The sequence below is a fragment of the Cynocephalus volans genome, chromosome 12, assembly GCF_027409185.1.
Source record: "Cynocephalus volans isolate mCynVol1 chromosome 12, mCynVol1.pri, whole genome shotgun sequence".
Taxonomy (NCBI): Eukaryota; Metazoa; Chordata; class Mammalia; order Dermoptera; family Cynocephalidae; genus Cynocephalus; species Cynocephalus volans.
In genome coordinates, this window is record NC_084471.1 from 69,807,574 (window position 1) to 69,830,389 (window position 22,816).

A 22,816-nucleotide genomic window follows, 5' to 3' on the forward strand; every position below is an offset into this window, starting at 1 on the left:
AAATTCCAAATCCTCAAAGCCTTGCTTCTTTTCACCCCTTGACTATCTATATCCCATTTTCCAGATGAGGAAAGTGAGGCTCAGGATCCTTAAGTAACTGGCTCAGGTTCACATAGCTAGTAAGTGCCTGACCTGTATTTAAACTCTTTCAACCCCTATTCTATGTTTATGTGGTCTTTTTTTTTTTTTTTTTAAACATTTGTGCACAGAATCTTTTAGGTCAAAGTGATTTTCTTTGGAAAGTGAAAGTCTCCGGATCATTGTCTTGATCCCCCTCTTTCCTCAGCCCTAGAAGACCAAAAGTGTCCCAGAGCCTGGCCCTTCCTGGGCTTTTTTTTCCTTGCACAGTATTGTCCCAGATTAGGCCTGTCCTCTTTATACCTGGAGGTAGCAGGTTAAAGATGAGCAGTGGGGGTGGGAAGCAGAGAGGGGCTTCCTGCCAGCCAATCAGGAAGTGACCGCCTATGCTCTGAGCTCCACATCATCTGCTCCTGCTAAGACAATCATCAACATAAAAGGCTAATTGTATTAATCACCAAGGCCCCCGTCCTGAGTCCCCCTCCTTTTCGGGAGAATTATGAATTGCAATTGCAGATGGCTTCACTGATTGAAGCCAGTGCTCAGCAGGGAGAAGGGTCAGATCAGATTACACACCATTAATTAAAAACTTCCCCTGACAAATGGGAGGAAGGGAATGCACACCAAGGGCCTGCCTGGTTGGGTCTCTGTCCTACCCATCCCCCTTCCACACACCCTGGCCCAGGGGCTGTAGCTATGAAGCCTGTTTCCCCCAGCTGGAACTACTGAGATTTGGCTCCCCGAAGGGCAGCACTTCCCTCATCCAAGCAGATGGCTCATTGTCCTATTAAAGGGCTCCAGAGGAGAAGCTAACCTTTGGTTACTTATTTCTGCATCTAACCTTTGCTGCTCTTCAGATTCTAACCCAATTCTTCGCTTCTCATGGGGCTTATCTTCTCCTGCGTTAGTCTATCCTAACAGAGAACAGCTTTAAAGAGCAGTGAAAATAGTCCTTCGGCTTTCTCCTCAGGCAACGACTCATACTCTTTTGGCCTTTAAGTTCCTGGGACAAGGTTAAGAAGCTCTGGAGTAGTGGGTGGAGACTCAAATGTCAGGTTGTGCACCTTCTTCCAGCCCCTACCTGGAAGCATAGGTTTTTCAGTTGTTGTCATTTTGGCCCATTTGGAGCTGAAACTCCTGAATGTCCCTCCTCTTGGTCAATTATTGCCTCCCCTCCCTACCCAGCTGCTCAGCCTCAGTCGTTCTTCAAACTTTTATATTTTTATTTTTTATTTTATTCTTTTGGTGGTTGGCCAGTACAGGGATCTGAACCCTATGTTACATCAAACTTTCATTGAGCACCCAGTGTGTACTTGACTTGGGATGCAGAGATGATTTGTTGAGGAGCTTAAGAGCCTATTGCAGGAGCTCCACATCCCTACCCCCTTCAACCCTCTAGTTCCTTCCTTCCTTCCTTCCTTCCTGTGGCTGCAGCTTGTATAAGACCCCCTGGAGCTCTATTTTGGAAAATCCTAAATTGGGAGCTTGGGAGACTTTAGGGGTCTATGCTATTGAGCTGGGTGACCTTTAGCAAGTCAATCATATTCTCTGTACACACACACATAAACACACCCAGCTGTCCCTGCTCATAAAAGGGCACACGAAGCCCTGGGCAAAGAGATTGTGAAGATAGATGAGTGGGAGGGACCCAACTCAGAGAGACATGAATAGAATCCGCTCTGATGATATTACAGAATCCTGGGCACAGCTGCTGGGGCCATGAGCTCCAAGCGCTGGGGACTCAGCTACTGCACTGGTCACAGGCTGGGCCTGTTACCCTGCCCTTGGAAGACTTTGGCAGCCCCTCCCCATACCCAGCCCCTTGGGAGACATCATGGAAAAGGACTTAATATTTTTATGGATTTGGTTGCTACATCTCAGGGTACCATGGTGATGAACACCATAGAGATGAGAAGAACTGACTTTTATTGGCTTTTCTCTTTATTCCAGGGTCCCTCCCCCAATCCCCTATAACCACAAAGCCCCCAGTTCAGCAGACCCAGGAGAGAAGGTGGCAGGGCTCCTGGTAAATAGACCCAATGAAATGAGAGAAGAACCTACTCTCTCTTCCTTCCCTCTCACTCATCTCCCTCTCTCCCTTCTTCCTTCCTCCCTCCCATTACCAACAGCAATTGTATTCAAACCCAATAATTACAGTAACAGCAATAATAGTCATTTATTGGGGTTTTCTAGCATTTTAACTTCCAAAAGCATTTTCCAATCTCTTTGTTTTCACATCAGTCCCTGGGGGAGGATTGTGCCCATTTTACAGCTGGGGAGGCTGAGATCCAGATAGGACCCCAAGTTGTGGGCAGAGTAGATTTATGGCAGTCTTTATTAACAAACCATTTTAGAATAGTTTTTTCCAGTAGTCCTTCAGAAGCATTGAACCTTAAATCTTGGATTTCTAAGTTATTCCTGGTTTCCTGCTGTCCACAGAACTTATTCAACAGCTTTTTTGGGGATCCTGGTAATGCTGAGAATGAGGCTTCTTCTGGCCCAGGTTGTGAGCTGAGGGCTGAGATGGGGGCTTTCCTTCTCAGAATTGTTCCTGTGAATGGGGCTATAGGATGGAAGGTGGGGCAAACGTGGGGAGAGCGTGCCCTGGGAAAGGCCTGTCTGGCCCAAACCTCCCTTCCTATATCCCACCCTTCTGCCAGCCCGAGAAAGGGTTCCTTTATGTGTCAGCTCTTCCCAAGGGTAGGGTCCTCCCCTGAGCATTTGGAGGAGTGAGGAATCTAGATCTATTGGGAGCGCAATCTCTGTCCTCAGGAATCCCCCAGTCTCCCATTCTCAGGGGGGAGCCGTAGCCCCCAGATCACACCCAAAGGCAGAGAAACCCTTCTGAGGAGCTCAGAGGCTGTCCCAGGGCCTGATTTTTCAGGAAGCCTGTTCCCTCCTCCGTAAGCGTTCACTGAGGGGATAAGAAATTGGGGCTCCCTGAAGTCTCTATAACAGTCAGTGTCCAAGCAGAATTGCTCTCTGGGCTCCAATTCCCCTTTGCCCCAAGACACGGGGATCTAGAGGCCTAGGACTCCCACGGGGGTCTAGTTGGGTGAGAGAAAGGGAGAGCAAGTCCTTCCTTCATTCTGTCCCATCAAGAGACGTGGAAGGCCTAGGGAGAGGGAACTGGACAGACTTGCTCCTAGATTCTATCTAGAAATGTCATGCCAAGGAGAGGGATTGGCTCCCTGCAGCCCACCCCGTTAGGATGAGGCCAAGCCTCCTCATCTTCCCCTGTCCCCCAACGAAAACCTCAAGTCACGTCATACATGGCATGCTGCCCACCTCTATGGATCCTCTCTGAAGCTTGAGGGCAGGGGCCAAGGTCTATGCCATCTCACACACACTCTCCATTTCAGTGTCCCTAGAAGTGGACTGGGATTCCTTTTCTTGGGGCTCCACTCCTACCACTTTCTCCACCTCTTCGGTGCCGGTGAGGATGGCCAGCCTCTGGGCCAGGGTCTTGGCATCAGGGAACAGGATAAAGTTGTAGATCAGCGAAGCCAGGACAGCCCCTGTCAGGGGTCCCACCCAGAAGATCTGAGGAGACAGGAGTAGGCACCCCACCCATGAGCTATCAGGATCATGGGGTGGATTTGGGACCCCTGCCTGCTTCCCTAGTACTGACTTGGTCTCCCAGGTACTCTCAACCTGTCTACAAGGTGGTAAATTTGAGAACCACGAGTCCTGCCTCCCAATCCCACGAGGTGAGAGGACCTTGCCTTGCATGGAGCCAGTCTCCTCACCCACTCCTGCCTCTTGCCTCTCGCCTCCCTCATTTTAGCCGTTAAGTCCTGGCTGTCACTGTTTCTGTCTCTGCTAGTGTGTGTGTCTATTTCTGTTTGTCTTTTTCTTTATCCAAGTTTGAAAATTGGTCCAGCTGGAGAAAATGAATAAGGAACTAGCCAGGACTTAAAGCCAGAACCAAGATTGCAGCTCCTGCCCTGGCCTGTTTCTTGCTAGTCCACTGGGTATCCCAGCTACTGAAGCTGGGAAGAAAGGAAATACAAGCCAGGATATACACCCTGGCCTTCTGAGCTTAGGGAAACCTCCACTTGGGGTCAAAACAGTCAGGGGGAGCTCGTCTCCCCGTCTCCATGGACCTACTGCTGGTGAAAGCAGGGTCCATATTGCTCCTACTCAGGGCATTTCCCTTCCCCATGGCTGCCAGCAGAGGGTCTCACCCAGTGGACTGTGAAGTTCCCAACGATGACGGCAGGACCGAAGGAGCGGGCTGGGTTCATGGAGCAGCCAGTGAAGTAAATCTGGGGAGCAAGTGCAGGGTCAGTTTGTGAGGAGGCTTAAGGCAGGCCTGGGAGGGGACAGTCCCCTGAACCCTGGCCCCAGCCTTGGCTTCCGCGGTACCATATCCTGAGCCTGGAGTGCAAGAGCACCACCTCAACACGAGGGGCTTAGCGAGGGACACTTCCTGTCCTTCAGGGCCTTGCAGCTTCCCCAGTAAGGGACTCAGTGTGTGCACATACATGGTGTCTCCTTTGCCTCTTACCCCAATGAGGTGGCCCAGTGCCACAGAGATCCCAATCATGGCGGCTGGGGATCCTGATGTCTGACGGCTGTCGGTGGAAGCAAAGACACAGAGCACCAGCTGCAGGGTCAGAACCAGTTCCACTGCCACCGCCTGGCCAGTTGAAACGCTGTTCCGGACCTGGGCAGAGGGGGTTATGCTGGAGCAGATGCAGGCTGTGCCCTGGGCCTGGTCTCCTTTGCTGTAAGGGGATGGCACCATGCCACCACCCAGCTCTGACTTAAGATCTGTGCGGTGGGGTTCATGTCAGCCCTGGACACTTGCTCCCTGCAGAAGTGAGTGGCACCCCTCCCACCCCACTGATTGGTTGGGGCCAGGAAGAGGCAGTAGGAGCTCAGGACTGGTGGGGAGAAGCTGGTGATGCATGTTTGAAAGAAGATGGGGAGGAGACTGGTAGTAGGAGTGGAAGGAGGAGATTTGGGGAAGTAGGTGGGACATGGATGATTAGAATGGGGTGCTGGAATGAGGCAGGCCTCAGGGTGATGGGGATGAAGGAACTTGGGGAAAATGGAGGAGCAGAAGACATGGGGTGAAGACTGGGGAGGAAAATGAAGACTTGCAGGGTCCCCTTCCTCTACCCACAGCCCAGTCCTCTCTTGGCTATACCTACCCTTAAATGCCTTGTCTTCTCTGACTCTTTCCCTGTTGTGTGACTTCTCCCTCCTCCATCTGTTCTTCACACCACAATCCCATTCCTATCTGGCCTAGACTAAGGCCGAAGTCTGATCCCTCTGGGTCCCAAGGCCTAGCTGGAGAAAGTGAGGAGCCTGTAGCCGAATTATTTCCTGCGTGGTTGCCTCTCCTCAGGTTTGGCCCTCCACCCGTACCATCTGTTTGGACTCCCTCCTCCTGGTCCTGCCACATGCCCCTCCCTGCACCTACCACGTTGATGGCAATGGTCTCTCGGATGTCTCCTGGTGTGACCCCGTAAAGCAGAGCAGCCCCCACAATAGCTCCCACCAGCTGGGCAGCCACGTAGGCCACAGCACGGGGCAGAGAGATGTGGGAGCCCACAAGGAAGGCCAGTGTCACAGCAGGGTTGACGTGGGCCCCACTGGCCTTCCAGGTGACCTGCACAGCCATGGCTGTGGCCATGTTGAAGGTGATGGCAATCTGCAGTACAGAGGGAAGTGCTGAGGACCAGCTCATAGCTGAGCCCACGCCAAAGAACACATACAGCCCTGTGGCCAGGAACTCAGCAAACAGTGCCCTGCTGATGGCTGTCCAAAGCTTGCATGCTAACTTATTAGCCCAGCTGTGCCTCCCTGGCTCCACTGCATCCATGTCTTGATGCTTTGGGCCTTGGCTGTCACTTCCTTTGCTCCTGGGTCCTCTCCTCTGTTCCTGTTGTCTCTGATCTCCTCTGTCTCCTCTTGTCTCTTATCTCTGGCTGACTGGCTGTCTCACTCTGTGGAGGCTTCTCTAGCCCCCACCTGAAGCTCCTCCACCACGCTGCTGTCCCAAGGAACGTGCCGGTCAGATTGGCAGGGAGTGGGTAGATGGGGTTATATGTCTGGTTGGGTAGGAGGTGCAGGGGTGGTAGGAGGAGTGGTGCTCAAGGCAGGGGCCAGGGGGGCGGTCCCTGGTTGCTGAGCTGGAACCTCCCAGAAGGTTTTCCACAACTGGACAGGCCTAACTCGCAGTGCAGCCTGAGGGTCACAGGTGCAGGGGCAGCAGTGGTCATGGGCTGCCAGAGTGCTTATGTCACTGATGTCAGCTTAGAGCAAGATCACTCAGATCTCCCAAGCCTAAGGCCTACTTCAGGGGTTCCCAGTGGCTACTATTCTGTCCCCCTCTGCTTCCAAATGGGCTGACGCTATTCTGTACCCTATATACCCAGATATGAAATTAAGCTCTCTCCTCCTTTCCCACCTAAAACTCTACTCACAGAATGCAGATATGAAGAAAGTCCACTTCACTAAGGATGTGGGCCCGCGGAGGTGTGGGGTTTATTACATGAATCAGGCTGGGTCAGGTCACACAGTTCGCAGCACCTCTGCGGGAATTTCCACTGGCCTCTCACTCACTTTTCCACCTCTCTGCCTGCCCTCAGCTCCATTCTCAGCCCCTCCCTCTCTGCTCTCCTCTGTCCTCTCATTTCTCACACAGGGCAGCTTAGCCAGTTTTGTGGCCATGCTGGCCCTAGGGTCACCCATGCCCTAGGCTCTTCCCCCTTCACCCCCAGCTGCATATCAAGGTATTTTCTGAAACAAAAGTGTTCCCTTCCTAAGAAGAATCTGCCAAGCTGTTGAAATAATGCAGTCTTCTCTTAACCACATCTGGGTGCCTGACCTTGCCCCCGGCCATATCTACCTGGCCCTGGATGTCCTCTGGTTGTCCTTAGGCTCCTCAAATGCAACCTGCCTCAAAATAAAGTCCTCCTCTCTGTCTGTGCTCCCTAAACACACTCTTGTTTTCTCCAGCTTAGTTGGTGGCACCTGGAAAGCATCCTTGACCCTTCTCTCTCTCCTTGCCTTATCCAGTAAAAGCATCAAATCCTGCTGATTTAGAATCCTATTTCTTGACTGCCCTCTTCTTGTCACCCCTACAGCCTTTAGCCAGTCTCTGTCTGCTCCTTTGCTCTGCTCCAATCAATTCTTCACACTGCAGCCCTGGTGATCTTTCTCAAATGCAAATCTGATCATGCTGCTGCCCTGTTAAAATCCCTTCAAAGTCTCCCACCCCTCTGGAAGCTCCGTGCCTAGCTTACAAGGTCCTCTGAAGGCTGCTCCTCCTACCTCACCCCTCCCCACTCCTTGACCATCCTTACCCTCTGGCCTCGCCAAGTGAACATGCATACTGATCTCTCCTTGGAAGGGGCTCTCTCATCTTGGACAGCCCTTGATGCTCCCTCTGCTTGGATAACTCCTAACCCATCCCTAAGGCTCAGCTCTGATGTCACTTGCTCCTTTCCTGGGTGAGAACCGTTCTGTGAGCTCCCACCACACCTGGGCATTTTCATACACTATAGTTACCATAGGGTGTTGTCATGGTGTTAATGTGTCTTCCGAATGAGGCGGTGAGCTCTTAGGGGGCAGGAACTAAGTCTTGTTCATCTCTACGTGTAGTGTCTTGCACAGAGATTAGCCATAATAAGTGCTCAATAAATATCTGTTGAATGAATGAAAACTTCTGGACCTCCTGGAGGCAGATGACCTTCATGTCAGCCTGCTATTCTCATGGCCTTATGCTTGTCCTCACCTGGGTCTGAGCCCTCTGATATCTTCAAATGAAACACCCATCTCTAGACCACAGGCTCTGTCCATGCGCCCTCCCCTGTGTCAGTCCCAGTAAAATCCCTCACCCATCCTCTTCTCTTCTTCCTGACTTCACCCTTCCTTCTCAGGGGACCCTTGGCATCTCACCTTGATCACACTCTTGCCAGTGCCCTGCTGTCCTGGCTTCCTGTCCTCTCCTCCCACCTTGCCATATCTCTCCGTCATTCTCCTCCACATCTGCGCTGCCAAACACTGCTGGAGAAACTCAGAGTGCAGACTGCTGCCATGACAAGTCCATGGTCTCCGGACTTAGCAGGGGTCCTGCCAAGCTACCAGGCAAGACTTCTCAGCCTTCCTCCCCAGCCACAAACTCACCTGCAGCTGCCGCATGCCCACACCAGCTGCCCTATGACTTGAAGAAGATGTGGCCCTTCTCCTGTGTCCAAGGCAGGGGGGAGCGGAGGGGATCCTTGTGCCCGTGGCTTCCTTTTAGTGACTGGGGCCCTCTCTTGGCCATTCCCAGTCTCATGTGTAGCTTTTGCTCTTCCCTTCTTCCTGGCTTCTTCCCTATAAACGTGCCTGGGCAACCACAGGGGCAGACGAAGAGCATGGCTTGGAGTCAAGGTTCCAGTCACTCGCCCACTACACTAGAACCCCCTTCCCACCCCCCCTCAACTACTCTGGCAAAGGCCATCGCAACCTCCTCTTCAGCCCTCCTGTCCCTTGGCCCACTGTGGCACATGCACCACTGATCCCCTCCTCCTCAAAGCCTCTCCTTTCCTGGCTTATGAGGCACGGCCATTTCCTGACTCTCCTCCTGCTTCTCTGAGGGCGTCTCCTCGGCCTCCATTGCTGACTCCTCTTCTGCTCACCCGTAAAGCCAGGCTTTGCCTGCTCCTGGCCCACTGCTCTCTCACTCCTGACTGTGCCTGGGCAGCTTCCATCGTCTCCAACCCAGACCTCTCCCCTGAACTCCAGACCCACAGAGCCTCCCCATGGGATTCTCCGGCCTGTCTCTCTTTGTCCCTCTCCCACTGAACGGCTCTGCCATTCACTCAGTTGCCCAGGCCAGAACTCGGGAATCATCCAGCTACTTCCCCTTCCCTTAGCCCATACCCAACAGGTGCCCAGGTTCCTGGCGGCTCTTTCTCACATACGACACTTCTTCCAATCCTCATTTGGTACTGGCCCAGTTCAGCCCTTATCATCTCTCCCAAGATTACTGCATTAACCTCCCTCCTGGGCTGTCGGACTACACTACACCTGTGCCCCTCCACACTACTCTCCTCTCCATTGCCAGAGAGATCCTTCCAAAATGCAAAGCTGATCACACCACTCCTCTGCTCAGAAATCTTCAATGGCTCCCCATTGCCTCAGGATCAAGTCTGGATATCTATGTCTAACATGCAAGGAAGGCTCCCTCCCACTGCCCACCCTGCCCCCTTTACTCCAGCCAGGCAGAACATTTATAGTTCCCTAAAACGAGCTTCTGAGCCATCTGCATGCTGGGTTTGGAATGCCTTTCCTCCTTGTCTCTCTTTTCTGACTTTGCTTGAGTGCAATTCCTCTACAAAGCCCTGATTTCCCTCCCCAGCAGATTCGGGACAAGGTTCATAGAGAAGTCGAGTTTGAGCAAAGCCAGGGACTGGTTGTGGCCTCTGCCTCCTCAGTGCCACCACTGCTCAGGCTTGCATTCCAGCCTGGCATAGAGGAGTCATTCAATAAATGCTCAAGGAGCGATGGAGTGTGGCTGTAGAAGCAGCATGGACACTGTTCCTCCCTGGCATGGTGAGTTCCCTGCCTGGGGGCTGTCTCAGGGTACCTTGAGGGTACCTCTCTCCTTCCCTCCCTTCAGACAGGGCCAGCAGAAGGCTTGGTGGACAGATACCAATCCCTCCATGTGACCTAGACTCAGTTTCTGCACCTGTAAAACAGGCACCAAACAGCAGTAATACCTATTGTAATAACTGTTGAGAGCTTTGGATAAGACAAGTGAAAGCATTTTTTTTTTTTGTCTATTTTGTGACCGGCACTCAGTCAGTGAGTGCACCGGCCATTCCTATATAGGATCCGAACCCGCGGCGGGAGCGTTGCCGTGCTCCCAGCGCCGCACTCTCCCGAGTGTGCCACGGGCCCGGCCCAGTGAAAGCATTTTGAACATTGCCATGTTTAATGCACCCCTGACCAGTTGCTTAACTTCTGTGACCTCAGTATCCCCATTTTTAAATGGGGATGATAATTCCCACCTCCCGGTGTGTTGTTAGGAGTAAATGTGCTAATACCTATGAGAGTGCCTCTGAGTCAGAAAATGTTGGTTATTAAGATTGCAACTCCCTTCCCCTCTCCAGTGAGACAGCTGTGAGGACTGGGCTAGAGTGAGAAGGGTCCTGGTTGCTGTGGCAACTCTAGGACAAGCAGCACCTGGAGACTGAGAATGTTTAGTGCGGTGGTAGCCCTTGTCCCAAGGCTAGCCTGGAGCAGAGCCTCCTTGGGACCTGCCTGGTCTGGGACAAAGGCCTTCACACCCTGAGGTCAGGTGAGTATTGACCAGGGCTTACTTCTGCCCTGGCTTTACCTGCCCCAGCCAGCACCTTCCCGGATCCAGCCAGTCTTGGGCTCTAGTGCCAAGCTTTGAGCTCACTCATGCTTACAGACCTTTTGCCAAGGACCACACCTGGCTGTCTATGGCTGCCTGTTTATGTGAGCTCTGACCGAGGTCCTCTCAAGGCTTGGGGGAAGGTAGGGGAAACAAGAGGGAGGAAGGAGGAAAGTACCGGGAGAGACGAGGAGGGAGAATAAAAACATGACAGAAAGGGAAAGGATGCAGGTGGCTTCCTGTGCCTCATTTCTCTGATCCCCCACAAAACATGATCTATGTCCTCATCCACACTTGACGGAGGAGGAAACTGAGGCTGAGAGGAGCTGAAAGACCTGATCCTCCCAGCAATTCCTCCTCCTGCCCATCCATTTAAAGAGCTAACCCTTGGACCATTCCCCACCTTAACCCCTAGTCCTCTTCCCATCTCTCTATCATATCACCATGTCCACCTTCCACCTGCTGAAAACCAGCAGCCCCTGGGGAGAGGAGGAGGAGGGAAAGAAGGGGAGAAAGCCTCCTACAGGAGAATCAAGGCTCTTTCTGGGTTCCATCTTCAGGTGGAGCAGAGGGTCCTGAGCATATATGTGCTTGGATAAGACCATGCACATGTGTGTCTCTCTCAGAACACGTGGAGCCAGACTCGAGGTCTGGGCCCAGAGTAGCCATGTGAGAGTGATGGGAGAAGGTTGATGTGGCTCTGCATGCTTGGAGTGAGTGCATGCATGCTGAGGGGAGGGGATACACACACTGAGAAGACACAGCCACTTAGGTACAACTGAAGATCAGTGTGTGTCTCTGAGCCCAAGAGATGTGTGGGATTAGTGTGTATATGCTCATGTGTATATGCCTTCGTGAGCCCACAGACGGGGAAGATCAGAAGTAAGGAGCACAGCGCCCCCTGCTGGCCAAACAGCCCCAGTCACTGCAACGTGTCGGTCCAAGGCCCTAGTTGAACTTATCATTCGATGGCCCCACAGATGTCACCTGCAGGAAGCTCAAGACCTGCAACTCCCTCTGACTGGGTGCCCCACCCCACCAAGGGTCTGTTCCCCATGGGTCCACCGTTCACCCTGCCATGCTCTCCCTTGGGGCCGTCAGAGAAACATAAGTTGCTGGGCTGGAGGAAGAGGCCAGCTTACCAGTAATCACTGTGCCTATAACTGAGCCTTTTGGAGATTAAGTGGGGAAAAGCTCCACTGTCTTCTGCACCCACTCCTGGATAGTGGGGTGGAGGTGGGCTGGGGGCAGGCTGCTTCCTGGTGGCCCCAGGGAACCCAATCCTGAGAGACTCCCTGTGTCTTCTGCCCCTACGCCATTCCCCCTCATACCCAGGACTTGTGGAAGAGGAAGCTCGGCCTCTGTGGATTCTGTGGACGAGGTCTCCCCCTTCTGGCCAGAGGTAGCACTTGCAGCCTGGCTCCCCACATTTGGGGCAGGTTGGAGGAGGTGGGAAGGTGACAGGAAAGATAGGTGGCAGGGGCTGCTCCTTTACTGGGGCCCAGATGTTCTCACACACATTCTGCCATTTGGTGGTAGTTGTAAGCCTATGAGGCGGGCAGAGCCGGGCAGGAGCAGTTGCAAATCCCATTTATAGATGATTAGACTCAAGTTTGGAGGAGGGCTGGGGAGACCGCCCCCCTCACCCACAGCCCTGGGGCCGACCCTCACCAGTAAGGGTCTGTAGCTTCTCCCATTCCTGCTCGGTTCATTTCCTGGCATTGCTGGGTCCTCCTCTTCTGAGGCACAAGTAAAGACCAAGGGGAGAGGTTCCAATAGGAGAGAAGCAGGAGCTCATGTTCAAACACTCAGCAGAGCAGAGACATCTGGCTGAGGTCCCAGATGAAACCTGTCTGTGGGCTGGTTTCTTTCCACACTACTTTACTGAGCACTCACTCAGGCGACTGGCCCTGTTTGCACCAGTGTTTTACTTCCATCCATTGTCTCCTTTTCTCCCAGCAACAACCCATGAGGTAGGTAAAAGTATCCCTATTTTACAGATGAGGTTATTAAAGGTCAGAGAGCTTATGTTACCCAAAGTTGCACAGTGAGATTTGAACTTGGGTTACCCTACTTCCAGCCAGACTCGTTACTGGGATGCGAGGCTGTGTCCTAAGCTGCTTGTTCGTGTGGCTTCTACCCTTTTCCTCACAGAGAGCCGGCCAGTTCCAAGCATCTCACTGCCTCATCTCATCTCATCCCCATAACAACCCTGTGAGGAAAGCATTTTATTGAGAGATTTTGAGGAGGTTCCCTAAGGAGTGTCAGTGGCAAGAGCACAAGGGCAGAGCTACAGGCCCAGAGCGGAGGATGGTGAAGACACTGATGGGCAGAGGCAGGAGAGAGGAGACCTGGAATAGGGCTGGGCTGGTGTGGCTTCTGTGGGGTCAGGGCGGGGCGGGGGCGGGAGTGGCTCCCTCTGAGCACAGGCTCCCAACATGGCACCTTTTTGAAACATCAAGGTACAGAGAAAGGAGCCCAGGGCTGTGTCTCCTCCTGATGACAGAAGCTGGCTGGTCACTCCTTTGGCATCTCAAGGGGCTGTAGTGGGTTCACTTCTCCTCCACCCTGCCTGGCACAACCTGGCACTGGGGCCAGCTGGGTCCTACTCAAGTGCAGGGACTTGACATAGCTGAGGCAGGAGGGGCAAGCAGGAGGAGGGGCGGTGGCGGGCATATGACCCCTCCTTCTCTGCTCCCCCTGCCCCTATTTCTTTCTTTTTTTTTTTTTTTGACCAGTAAGGGGATCTTAACCCTTGACTTGGTGTTGTCAGCACCACGCTCTCCCTAGTGAGCCACGAGCCGGCCCTCTAGCCCTATTTCTATATTTGGTTTTCTCTCTCTCTCCCCCCCAACTCCTCCCCCATCTCTCTGATTTTCTAGGCCTCCCCTGGTCTCAGCTTCCCCTTTTTTCCACAGAGGACTTGTACCTAGTGGAGATTGTAGGCGAGGGGTGGGATAATGAAGAGGAGAGGTGAGGGGCCAGACTTTCCCAAGGAGAGGCTTCTAGGAGGAGAGATGGAGGCGGAACATGAATATCAGTGTTTTATTAGGAAACCCCTAACCCAAACACCAGCAGCCCCACCCCAGGCATCCTTGACCAGAAATAAATAAGGTGGCACTCGAACTCTCCTGTTTCCCTTCTGAGGATCTCAGGGAAGGGTCTGCCTGTGCCCACCTAGGGGCCAGGATCCCTCTGGCCCTGAAGCAGGGGCTGGGGAGGGTGGGTAATGCAGACTCAGGCCACTCCTTTCTGGCCTGGCTCTGGGGCAGCCTGCAAGCTTGGCACTGTGTTCATAATCTCATAATGTCTAAGGTCTGACCCAGAGAGATACCCTCCCCACAAGACCGTAGCCCCTGGCCCCCACCCCAGGAGTCCCGTCATGGGTTCCTGCTCTCGTCTCTAACCATGCAGCCTGGGAAGCTAGCACCTCCTCTCCAGCCAAGAGGACCAGCTGTGGGAGAAGGGAAGGAAGCTTTGCTGTCATATTTTTTCCCCCTGTTGTTCAGGGATTGAGGGGCTGGCCCCTGCCTGACATTGATCAGCGGGCAGTCAGCTCCATGGTCTTCTTCCGCTCCTCCCGCTGCTCCTCCCAGTCCTCCTCAGGCTCATATGTGCCTTTGAAGACGGCCACACGCTCACTCAGGCTCAGGGAGTTGGGGAAGAGCAGGTAGAAGTAGAGGATGGCAGCCAGGACAGCTCCCACGATGGGCCCCACCCAGAATACCTGGTGGAGAAAGGGCAGAGGTCAGGGGGCTGAGCCCAGGCCTCAGAGACCAAGACATCCCTACAAGAGGACAGACCCACAGACCCTGAGAGGAGATGGATGTACAGGCTTCCAGACCTCCGGAGGGAAAGACTTCCTCCCATCTTGGGGACCGATATACTGACACCTCACTCCTCAATAACAGAAACATGGACCACAGACACCCAGATTCTCAAAAGAGACAGACAGATCCCCAGAGGGACAGGCCCCTTCCAACCCCACCCTAAAGAGAGACAAATGAACCTTCAGAGGAGACAGACATATTGATTCTTAGAAACAGATGAACAGAACTCCTCTCGCCTCTACACAGCGATAGAAACACAGACCCTGGAGTGACCATGAGCTCTCAAAGGGGGTGACAGACACACTGTCCAGATGGACAGACCCACAGAAACACTCTCCCAACCCCCTCAACAAAGACAGATAAATAAAATATCAGAGAAGACAGATACACAGACACCCAGAGGGACAGACATAAAATCCTCACAGATCAACACAGATCCCTTCTGTACCTCAAGTGAAAGTACAGATCCCCTTTCCTAGAGGGACAGACACTCACTGCCCTTGACCCCCGTCCCCTTGTCTCCAGCAGTGCAGGCCATATAAATCCACCCCTGCCCTTCTGGCCACATCCATCCTCTACTGTGTCCCCTTCTCTTTCCAGGGCCCTTACTGCCAGGGGGCCAGGGGAGGGCCTGTACTCACCCAGTGCGCGGGGCTGAACCGCTTCATGACCACTGCGGGGCCGAAAGAACGGGCTGGGTTCATGGAACAGCCGGTGAAGTAGATCTGGATAGACAGAGGGCGGTGGTGAGGAGGGCAAGGTCCCTGTCCACTCTCAAAGAACCTGGAGTCTCCCAAGGTAGCACAGCAGGCCAGGGGCTCAGCCAGGTCTCAGACTCAAGTCTCCTGATTCCTAGGCTGGTGACATTGCCCTCTACCGATCCCAGCTGTCCATTTAACCGTGGTCCCCTACCCATGCTCTCCTCTCTTCTCTGTCCCTCTACCCCCCCCCCATCTTTTCTCAGCCCAGAGAAAGTTTTGGGGGATCAAGTCTGGGGCCCAGTAGGGCTGGAGTCCAGCAGCCCTAAATCCAGGCCTTAAACTCTGTTGGGCTCAATGGTCTGGAGAGGGCACTGTTCTGGGGCTCCATTATTTGCCCGTGTCTCCTCCCAACCCCGGCTGAGTGTCAGCGCCACTCACCCCCACAAGGTGGCCCAGCGTGACAGACAGGCCAATGGACAGAGCTGGAGAGCCCACAGGGCTGGTGCGTCGGGAGTCAGTAGAGGAGAAGATGCAGAGTGCCAGCTGGAAGGTCAGAATCAGCTCCACCACCATGGCCTGGCCCTGCGTTGTATTGTTGTTGAGCTGCAAGGGGAGGGCAGGGTGGGTTAGGACCCCTGCTGCCTTCTGGCTCTATGGCTGAGGGGTTTGGGGAGTGGGGCTTTAGGCCTCAAAGCACACCTACAGCACGAGCACCTGGAAGCCAAGACCTGCGCACATCACCTCCATGAGGCCATTTGTCAAAGAGACTACTTTACAGTTTGTACAAGCTTGAAGCTCAGGCCAGTGGCCAAAGGGCAGGGTGTCAGGGGAGCCTTTCCTGGAAGCAGTCCTCTCAACGGTTCTGCCCAATCCCCACCCCCCACAAGCTGGCATTTGCCCTCCCTCCTGTGGGCAGCTGCCCAGTTTGCCTATTGCACCCCCCACCCCAGCCTCCTGCCCGTGCTTGACCCGATGCTGGTGCCAACCTCAAACCCGTCTCTCCAGTGAGGCTGACTCACAGCTTGACAATGGCAGAGAAAATCCTCCTCTGTGTTTGACTAATGAACCCAGTTTGCATGGGGAGGGGGGGACTGAATATGGGGCTGCAGGAGAGGAGAGGCAAAAGGGGGCAGGAGCAGGGTGTGGGGAAGGGGGGAACCAATATTCAACAGAGACCTCTATGCACTGGCACCTCACCAGGGGGTTCACATCCATGGCTTCTAAATGTAATCCCCTTGACACTTGTTGTGCTAGCTATGATCATCCCCGTGGAATGGCTGAGAAAAATGAAGCCCAGAGGTCACCCAAACCCAGGATTATAACCCATTTCTCTCTGATGGTGTATTAAAGCACTCCACTAAGCAGCAGACAGGAGAGGGGGGGACCCAATAGGAAGGCAGAATGCAAAGGTGAGACAGGAGTAAAGGCAGAAGTTTCCAGCAAGAAAAGAGCAGCAGTGGACATCTGGAGAGAGGCCAGGATGGGCCGCGTGAGGGGAGAGGGCAGAGGCAGTGGATTTGAACAAGAGAGGGGGCACACACTGGCCTGGAGATTCATCCTTCTGGCTCTAGGAGGCTCTCGCCTCCCTGGCAAGGGTGTGGGCTGGCCCACTCTGGGGCACCCATTCTCGAGATGGGGCACGGAGGCCTGGTCCCGAGCCCCCCGGCCCCGTGGGCACTCACCGCGTTGACGGCCAGGTTGCCGCGGGCATTGAGCGGCGCCAACCCATAGAGGATGCCGGCCCCGGCAATGGCACCCACCAGCTGGGCCACCACGTAGAAGACAGCCCGGAGCAGCGAGATCTGGTTGCCCACTAAGAGGGCCAGGGTGATGGCGGGGTTGATGTGGCCGCCGCTCACAGGCCCCAGGGCCTGGGCCAGGGTGCCTATGGCCAGGCCAAAGGCCAGCGAGATCTGCAGAACGGAGGGCAGCGCCGACGGCCACTTGAGGGCCGAGCCCAGGCCAAAGAAGACGAAGATGAGGGTGGCCAGGAACTCGGCGAACACGGCCTTGAGGAAGGCCACGGAGCACACCTCCTTCTTCATGGCGGCCACCGGGGCCCGGGGGCGGCCGCGGCGGGGGGCGCACGTCGGGGCGGCGGCGCTGGGGGCGCTGGGGGCGGGGGCCTGGCTGCGCGGCGCGGCGCGCTCTCCGGCGCCCACTCGGCGGCTGGCGGGCTGGCGTGGGCCCTGCGGGGGCGCGCTATATAGAGGGCGGGCGCCCGGGAGCGGGCCGCGCGCGGGGGGGCAGGGGGCGGCTCCCGCGCTCGGGGGCCAGCGCGGCGCGCCGGAAGCCAGCTGGGAGGCCCTCGCCGGCGCGCCGCTGCCTGCGGCCCCGCGCGCCCCCGGCCCGGCGCACACCCCCCTGCCGGGGCAGCGGCCGACCCGCCCGGGCCACGTGACCCAGGCGGCCGTGTAGACGGGCCCCGCTGCCGGGGTCCCGCGCATGGTGCGCTCCAGGCTGCTCCCGCGCTCTTCTCCGCGCTGCGCGCCGGGGCTCCCCGGGAGACGTGGCTCGGTCCGGCTTTGCGGCCCCGCTGACCTCCGGCCGTCTACCTCCGCTGGGCCTTTACCTCCGTCCGTGGTCTTCCCCTTTTCTTCTCTTCGGGCTCTTGGTCCAGCTCCTCCTTTTCCTCCTGCGACCCGAGCATCCTGACCCGGCCTCACCCCCAGCTGGGCCCGAGTGATGCGATTCCCTGAGGACAGCGCCACTCAGCTCCCCGTCCGCCGGTGGCGGAGGCGGCCGGCCGGGCTGGGCCGTGCAGGGCGGTCCAGCAGTCGGGAGCCTCTCCCCGGCCGGGCCGGCCTCTGGGCTTGCAGCGGGGGCGTTTTGGGAAAAGCGGGCCCCGTGCCAGCCCGCTCCAGCGCTTGGCCGTCCTCGACGCCCAGCAGCCGGGCAGTACCGGGACGAGGCGGCAGACACCCCCCGGAGGCGCCCTCTCCGCGGCAGCCGTCCCAGCCCCTCCAGGGCACAGCCCTCGTGGGGATCCCGGCGAATCCCACAGGAGGTGGGGACCCGAAGTTCCCCTTGTCGGTAGGACGGGAGGGGGCATGACCGGTTCAGGTTCGCTGGAGTCAGGAAGAGTCCCTAGGACTCCGGCGGCCGAAGTGGGAGTGGAAGAGCACAGAGGCGCAGCCCTCGCCTCCCGGCCGGCCGGGTCTTAACCTCTCCCGCCGCCTCCCTGCCAGAAGCCCCCACCTTCCACAGCATGCCCCACCGCCCGTCTCAGGTTTTCTTCCTCTGCGTCCTCCTCCCCTCAGTCTCCTTAGCCTCTTTAGTTACTCTCTCCCTTCAAACCCTCACTCAGTCTTGGTTTCTCTCCCCCTTGCAATCCTGCTGCTGCTCCATCAGTCTCAGTCTTTGTCCTCACCTTCTGTCCCTCTTCCTCTCTCAGCTTCCCCCCACCTCTATCCCTTTCTCAGGGTCTCTCTTTCTCATTTTGGTCTGTCTCTTAAGTTCCCCACCTCCCCCTCTCTGTCTCTCTCACACTCTTTCTTGTTTTTTTTGTTTTTTTTCTCTTTCCCTTTCTTCTTTTTACAGTCTTGGTCTCTCTCTCTGTCTCTCTCTGTTCATCCATCTCTCTCATCTCGCGGTTTCTTATCTCCTCTCTATTTTCACCTTTCCTCTGGCTCTTTTAAAAAATTCTTTTAAAGATGACCGGTAAGGGGATCTTAACCCTTGACTTGGTGTCGTCAGCACCACGCTCTCCCAAGTGAGCTAACCGGCCATCCCTATATAGGGATCCGAACCCGTGGCCTTGGTGTTATCAGCACCACACTCTCCCGAGTGAGCTATGGGCCGGCCCTCTTCTGCATCTTTTAATATCTGTGCCTTTCTTTGCTTCTGTCTTTACCTCATTTTCCACATCTGTCTGTCTTACACGTTGTCTTTTTCGGTTTCCCCCAAAGTCAAGTCCTTCCACCCCTGGACTGGGCGACACTCTCCCAGTTCACAACCCCCCTCCTGTCCTTGCCCCTTTCCTCTGAGTTCCTATCCCTCCCTCTTCCCACCAAAGGGTTTGGCATGTGGGGAATGAGGCTGGAGGGCTCTCCAGGGCTTGGAGGAAGTGCAGAGACCCAGCCGCAACTGCACTAAAGACCCTACCCCCACATGTGCTTGAGAAGCACTTAGCACAGTGCCTGGCACAGAGCAAGGTTCAGTGAAGTCTCTCATGGTGTGACTATTTTTTTAAAAACCCTGAAGTTACAGCGTGGAGCTAGCTGGAGGGAAGGAACCCAGCCCGAGGGTGCAGCAGAGGGAGAGAACAGGTGTCTCCTCTGTCAGTCAGGCAGGCAGGGACTGAGGGGAGGAGTCGGCAGGAAAGCCAAGGACCTGGTGGAGCAGTGGCTGTGGCCTCTGTGGCAGCTAAGAGGCCAAAGAAAACAGGGGCCAAAGAAACCCCGCTATTGTTCACGCTCTGCTCTGGCATTTCCTGCTGGAGCAGCTCCTCTCACACTCCCTCTTCTTAAGCAGGAGGTCTGTCTGTCCTCACTTCCATGGATCCCAGGGTCCTGCCCCCAGCAGAGCATGGCAGCTGTATAAGAATTTTCTTCTGGGCCCGGGGCTCAGACTGAACAATGACCCTGATGACCCCAGAGGCCCTTGGGGGCCAGGCTCCTTTGCTGCTGAACTTGCCTTCAGTCTGCACCCTTCCACCTTCTTTCTCATCCTGTCTCCCCATGCACTGCCTTCAAGAATCCACAGGTCTCAGACTCCATCATCTTGAAGTAGGAAGGACTCACAGGAGGCTGGGCAACCAGTGGAAACTCCTACCTGGGGATTTGAGCTTAGTCCCTTATAGCTAATAAAGGACTATAAAGGCCAAGACCTTGTTCTTGCCATTTTATAGATTCAGAATATAATCTATAAAATTATAGATTCAGAATATAACCTACAAAATTATAGATTATAATTGGCCTCCATTGTGTGATTTAATTCCAAGATTCCTGTGAGGAAACCCAGACTCAGAGGTTACTTGCCCAGGGTCACAGTGACCTGAGATGGGAACCAACTCAGGTTGCCACACAACTTGGTCACCAGGAGTGGGCCTGATGAGGCCAAAGAAGGGGACACAATCTGTCAAGGTTACTCACAAGGGGCAGCTGATTCTGCTTCCTAGGCTTGTGCCTGAGGCTCTTCCATTCTGTAACCATGAGGGCCAATCTGTTCCCAGGTTGTCACAAGAAACTACTGGAGCTATTATGTCTTGGAATTGTCTTTGCCCTGAGCACTCATGTCCTGTTCTGCCAGCTCCAGAGGAATGCTTCCTTGGGAACTTTCTGGGCTGGGAGATGGGTTTCCCCATTTGTAGCAGGGGGAATTAGAATCTATCAGAGAGAGCCCCTTCCCCTCTCCTGATATAGGGCCCTCTGGATTCCCTAGGAGAAGTTGAGGGCTGGAGGTAAAAATAGTAAGGAGCTCAATCTATCTTCTGGCACCTTGGACTGTAGAAGAAACAGCACTTATTGGCAAATTAGCATTTATTGAGTAAGGGTGCTTACTTATATGCAGAGCACTGTGTTAGACAAGACAGACCAAGAAAGGTAGATAGGAGAATGCTGTCCAAGAACTGGGAGGAGTCCTGCCCCCAAAGAGCTTACAATCTAGTTGGGAAGCGTTGTCTATATTAAAAAATCACAGCTCAAAGATACAAAATAACATTGAAGCAACATTTGCAAGAGTAAAGTCACTCGGTACAAAGTGGAAATGTGGGAATGGGTGCTGCTGGGACCCAGTGGCCAGCCACCTCCTCCTCTCAGCTCAGAGCCTTCTCTGTTCCCAGCTTTGGGACCTGGAGGTCTGTCCACCTGCCTCCATGCTGCCCTGCCTCTTTCTGTTTTGAGGTATTTCTGACCTCCACCCTCCTGCAGACTGGGTGCTTGTCAAGAGCAGAAACCAGCCCCTTGTTCTCTGTCATGTCCTCTTTACCCTGCCACCACCCTCTCCGAGGCTCTGTGTTCACCACAAGACAGTGGGTTGGGCTGAACAGGCCCAGCAGTGTGCTCTGGTTTCTTCCAGGGCACCCAGGAGGAGCCTAGGACTTGCCTCTGTGGAAAGATTGTGGGATTTTCCATAAGATGACCTGAGTTCAAGTCTTGGTTCCACTATATACTAGCTGTGTGACTTTTGACCAGTCTCTTAGACTAGGTTTCTGAGTCTGTAGAATGGGAAGATCAGTATTTGCTGCACCTATCTCACAGAGATGGGAGATAGTCACAGAGGATGATAAGGGAGTGCTTTGGGAATAGTAAAACCCTGCATGGCTGGGGCCCCTTGTCCTTCCCTAACCTGTCTGAAGTTTTAGGATTAGATGACTACTAAAGTATATTTTAGGACTACATGATTACGAATGGCTGGTACATAAGAGATGCCTAGTAACTGCCAATTTTCCTTCACCTCCATCACTTGAAGGATCTCTGACCCTATTCTGGGCAATAGGGGCTGGAAGTGGTGGGGATCCCACATTTAATTTTGGGTGAGATGCAATCCAGGAAGTAGAACAGAGAAATTCTTGGCACCTTCTTGAATTGGGGTAAGGTGGGGTAGGGATGAGGTACCTGAGACACATCCAGGCTGGGCTGACAGCTCAGTGCCTTGCTTTGAACTCCCAAAGCAAGGACACTCAGCTACCAGGAGGACAGCCCCAGAGGTCACCTTGGCTTCTGACTCCACGCCTACCCCAGCAGTGAGGCCAGTTGACTGTCACTAGCTGTTGGGGTTTGGGAGAGTCCTCTCCATAGTACCTATGGGCCAGAGCAGCCCTTTTCTGACCCCAGAGAGCTTTGGTCAAGAAAGACAGAAAAGAGCATAGGTGAGAGGGAGCACAATTACAGAGAGGTTTCTTATGCACAGCCCATCTCTGAGGGGAGTGGAGAGGAAGAAGAGGCTAGAGACTCAGTGTTGGTGCACAGTGGGTGCTGGTGCAATGTGGGATAGACACTGACATAAGCCTCAAAAGCCTGGGGATGACAGAGAGCATGGAGAAGGGGCTCAAGGTGGGATCCTCAGTTATGCAGCAGGCTGGAGAGGGAGAGAAGAAATAGATGGGTCTGGGGGTGGGAAGAAGGAAGTGGGAGAACAGCCAGTGTGCGCTCAGGGTAAGAAGAGGTTGAGGCTGGATCAGGATGGGGCCAGCCCCAAACCCATCTCCTTCTGCCTAGATCTTGGGGCTCGCAGGACTCTGCTTTGCTTTGACCACCAACTAAAGGAAGTAAAAAAGGCTGAGGTCAGGCCCCTTCTGCATTTCCCCCCAGGAAGCAGAAATAATGACAATGATCCTAATAATGCGTGATAAATGGTATTAAGAATTACAGTTCACATAGCATCTTTACATGCATCATCTCACTTAATCCCAGTTAATCTCATTCGAGAGCAATTGCACTGGCCTAGAAATTTAGAAGCCTGGGTTCTAGACTCATTCTTGCCTCTGCCTGGACAAGTCATTTCTCTTCTCTGGTCTTGAGAGCCGCAGGCTCTGGCCACAATAACTGTCTGATGGTGAGAGCCAGAAAGGGGGAGCACAGGCTGAAAGGAGGAAGGGAGGGAGGGAACAGATTCCTGGGGAGGAGGAGCTGCTGCCTGGGGGGATGGGAGAGTGGCATGGGTGATGGAGGGGTGTTGCCAGGTGCCGGTGGTTGCATGCCTGTGTGCCTTGCCCAGCCAGCCATAGGTGTGTGCTGGGTGAGAGGGCTTACTTGCGAAACTGAGTGTCTCCTTTCAAGAAGTGTCTAGTTGCAAATCTCCCCCTCTCCCAAGACAAAGGCCAGGGGCCCACAAAGCGCTTTTGTTTTCTCTGCCCAGGTGGGAAGCTAATCTCTGGGTCTGGGGCCCCTTGGAGATGAAGG

General features: G+C 54.5%; 2 protein-coding genes across 2 annotated transcripts; both read right to left on the reverse strand.

Annotated features, from left to right (window-relative positions):
• Nucleotides 1-3,408: 3,408 nt before the first annotated feature.
• On the reverse strand, nucleotides 3,409-5,911 carry AQP6 (aquaporin 6). Its single transcript, XM_063075995.1, has 4 exons — nucleotides 5,510-5,911; nucleotides 4,589-4,747; nucleotides 4,266-4,346; nucleotides 3,409-3,621 (listed from the first exon to the last, which is right to left on the reverse strand). The coding sequence occupies exons 1-4, from the start codon at nucleotides 5,909-5,911 to the stop codon at nucleotides 3,409-3,411; spliced, it is 855 nt and encodes a 284-aa protein (XP_062932065.1).
• An 8,071-nt stretch (nucleotides 5,912-13,982) lies between these two features.
• Nucleotides 13,983-17,017, reverse strand: AQP5 (aquaporin 5). Its single transcript, XM_063075792.1, has 4 exons — nucleotides 16,655-17,017; nucleotides 15,411-15,575; nucleotides 14,913-14,996; nucleotides 13,983-14,168 (listed from the first exon to the last, which is right to left on the reverse strand). The coding sequence occupies exons 1-4, from the start codon at nucleotides 17,015-17,017 to the stop codon at nucleotides 13,983-13,985; spliced, it is 798 nt and encodes a 265-aa protein (XP_062931862.1).
• Between the last annotated feature and the right edge of the window lie 5,799 nt (nucleotides 17,018-22,816).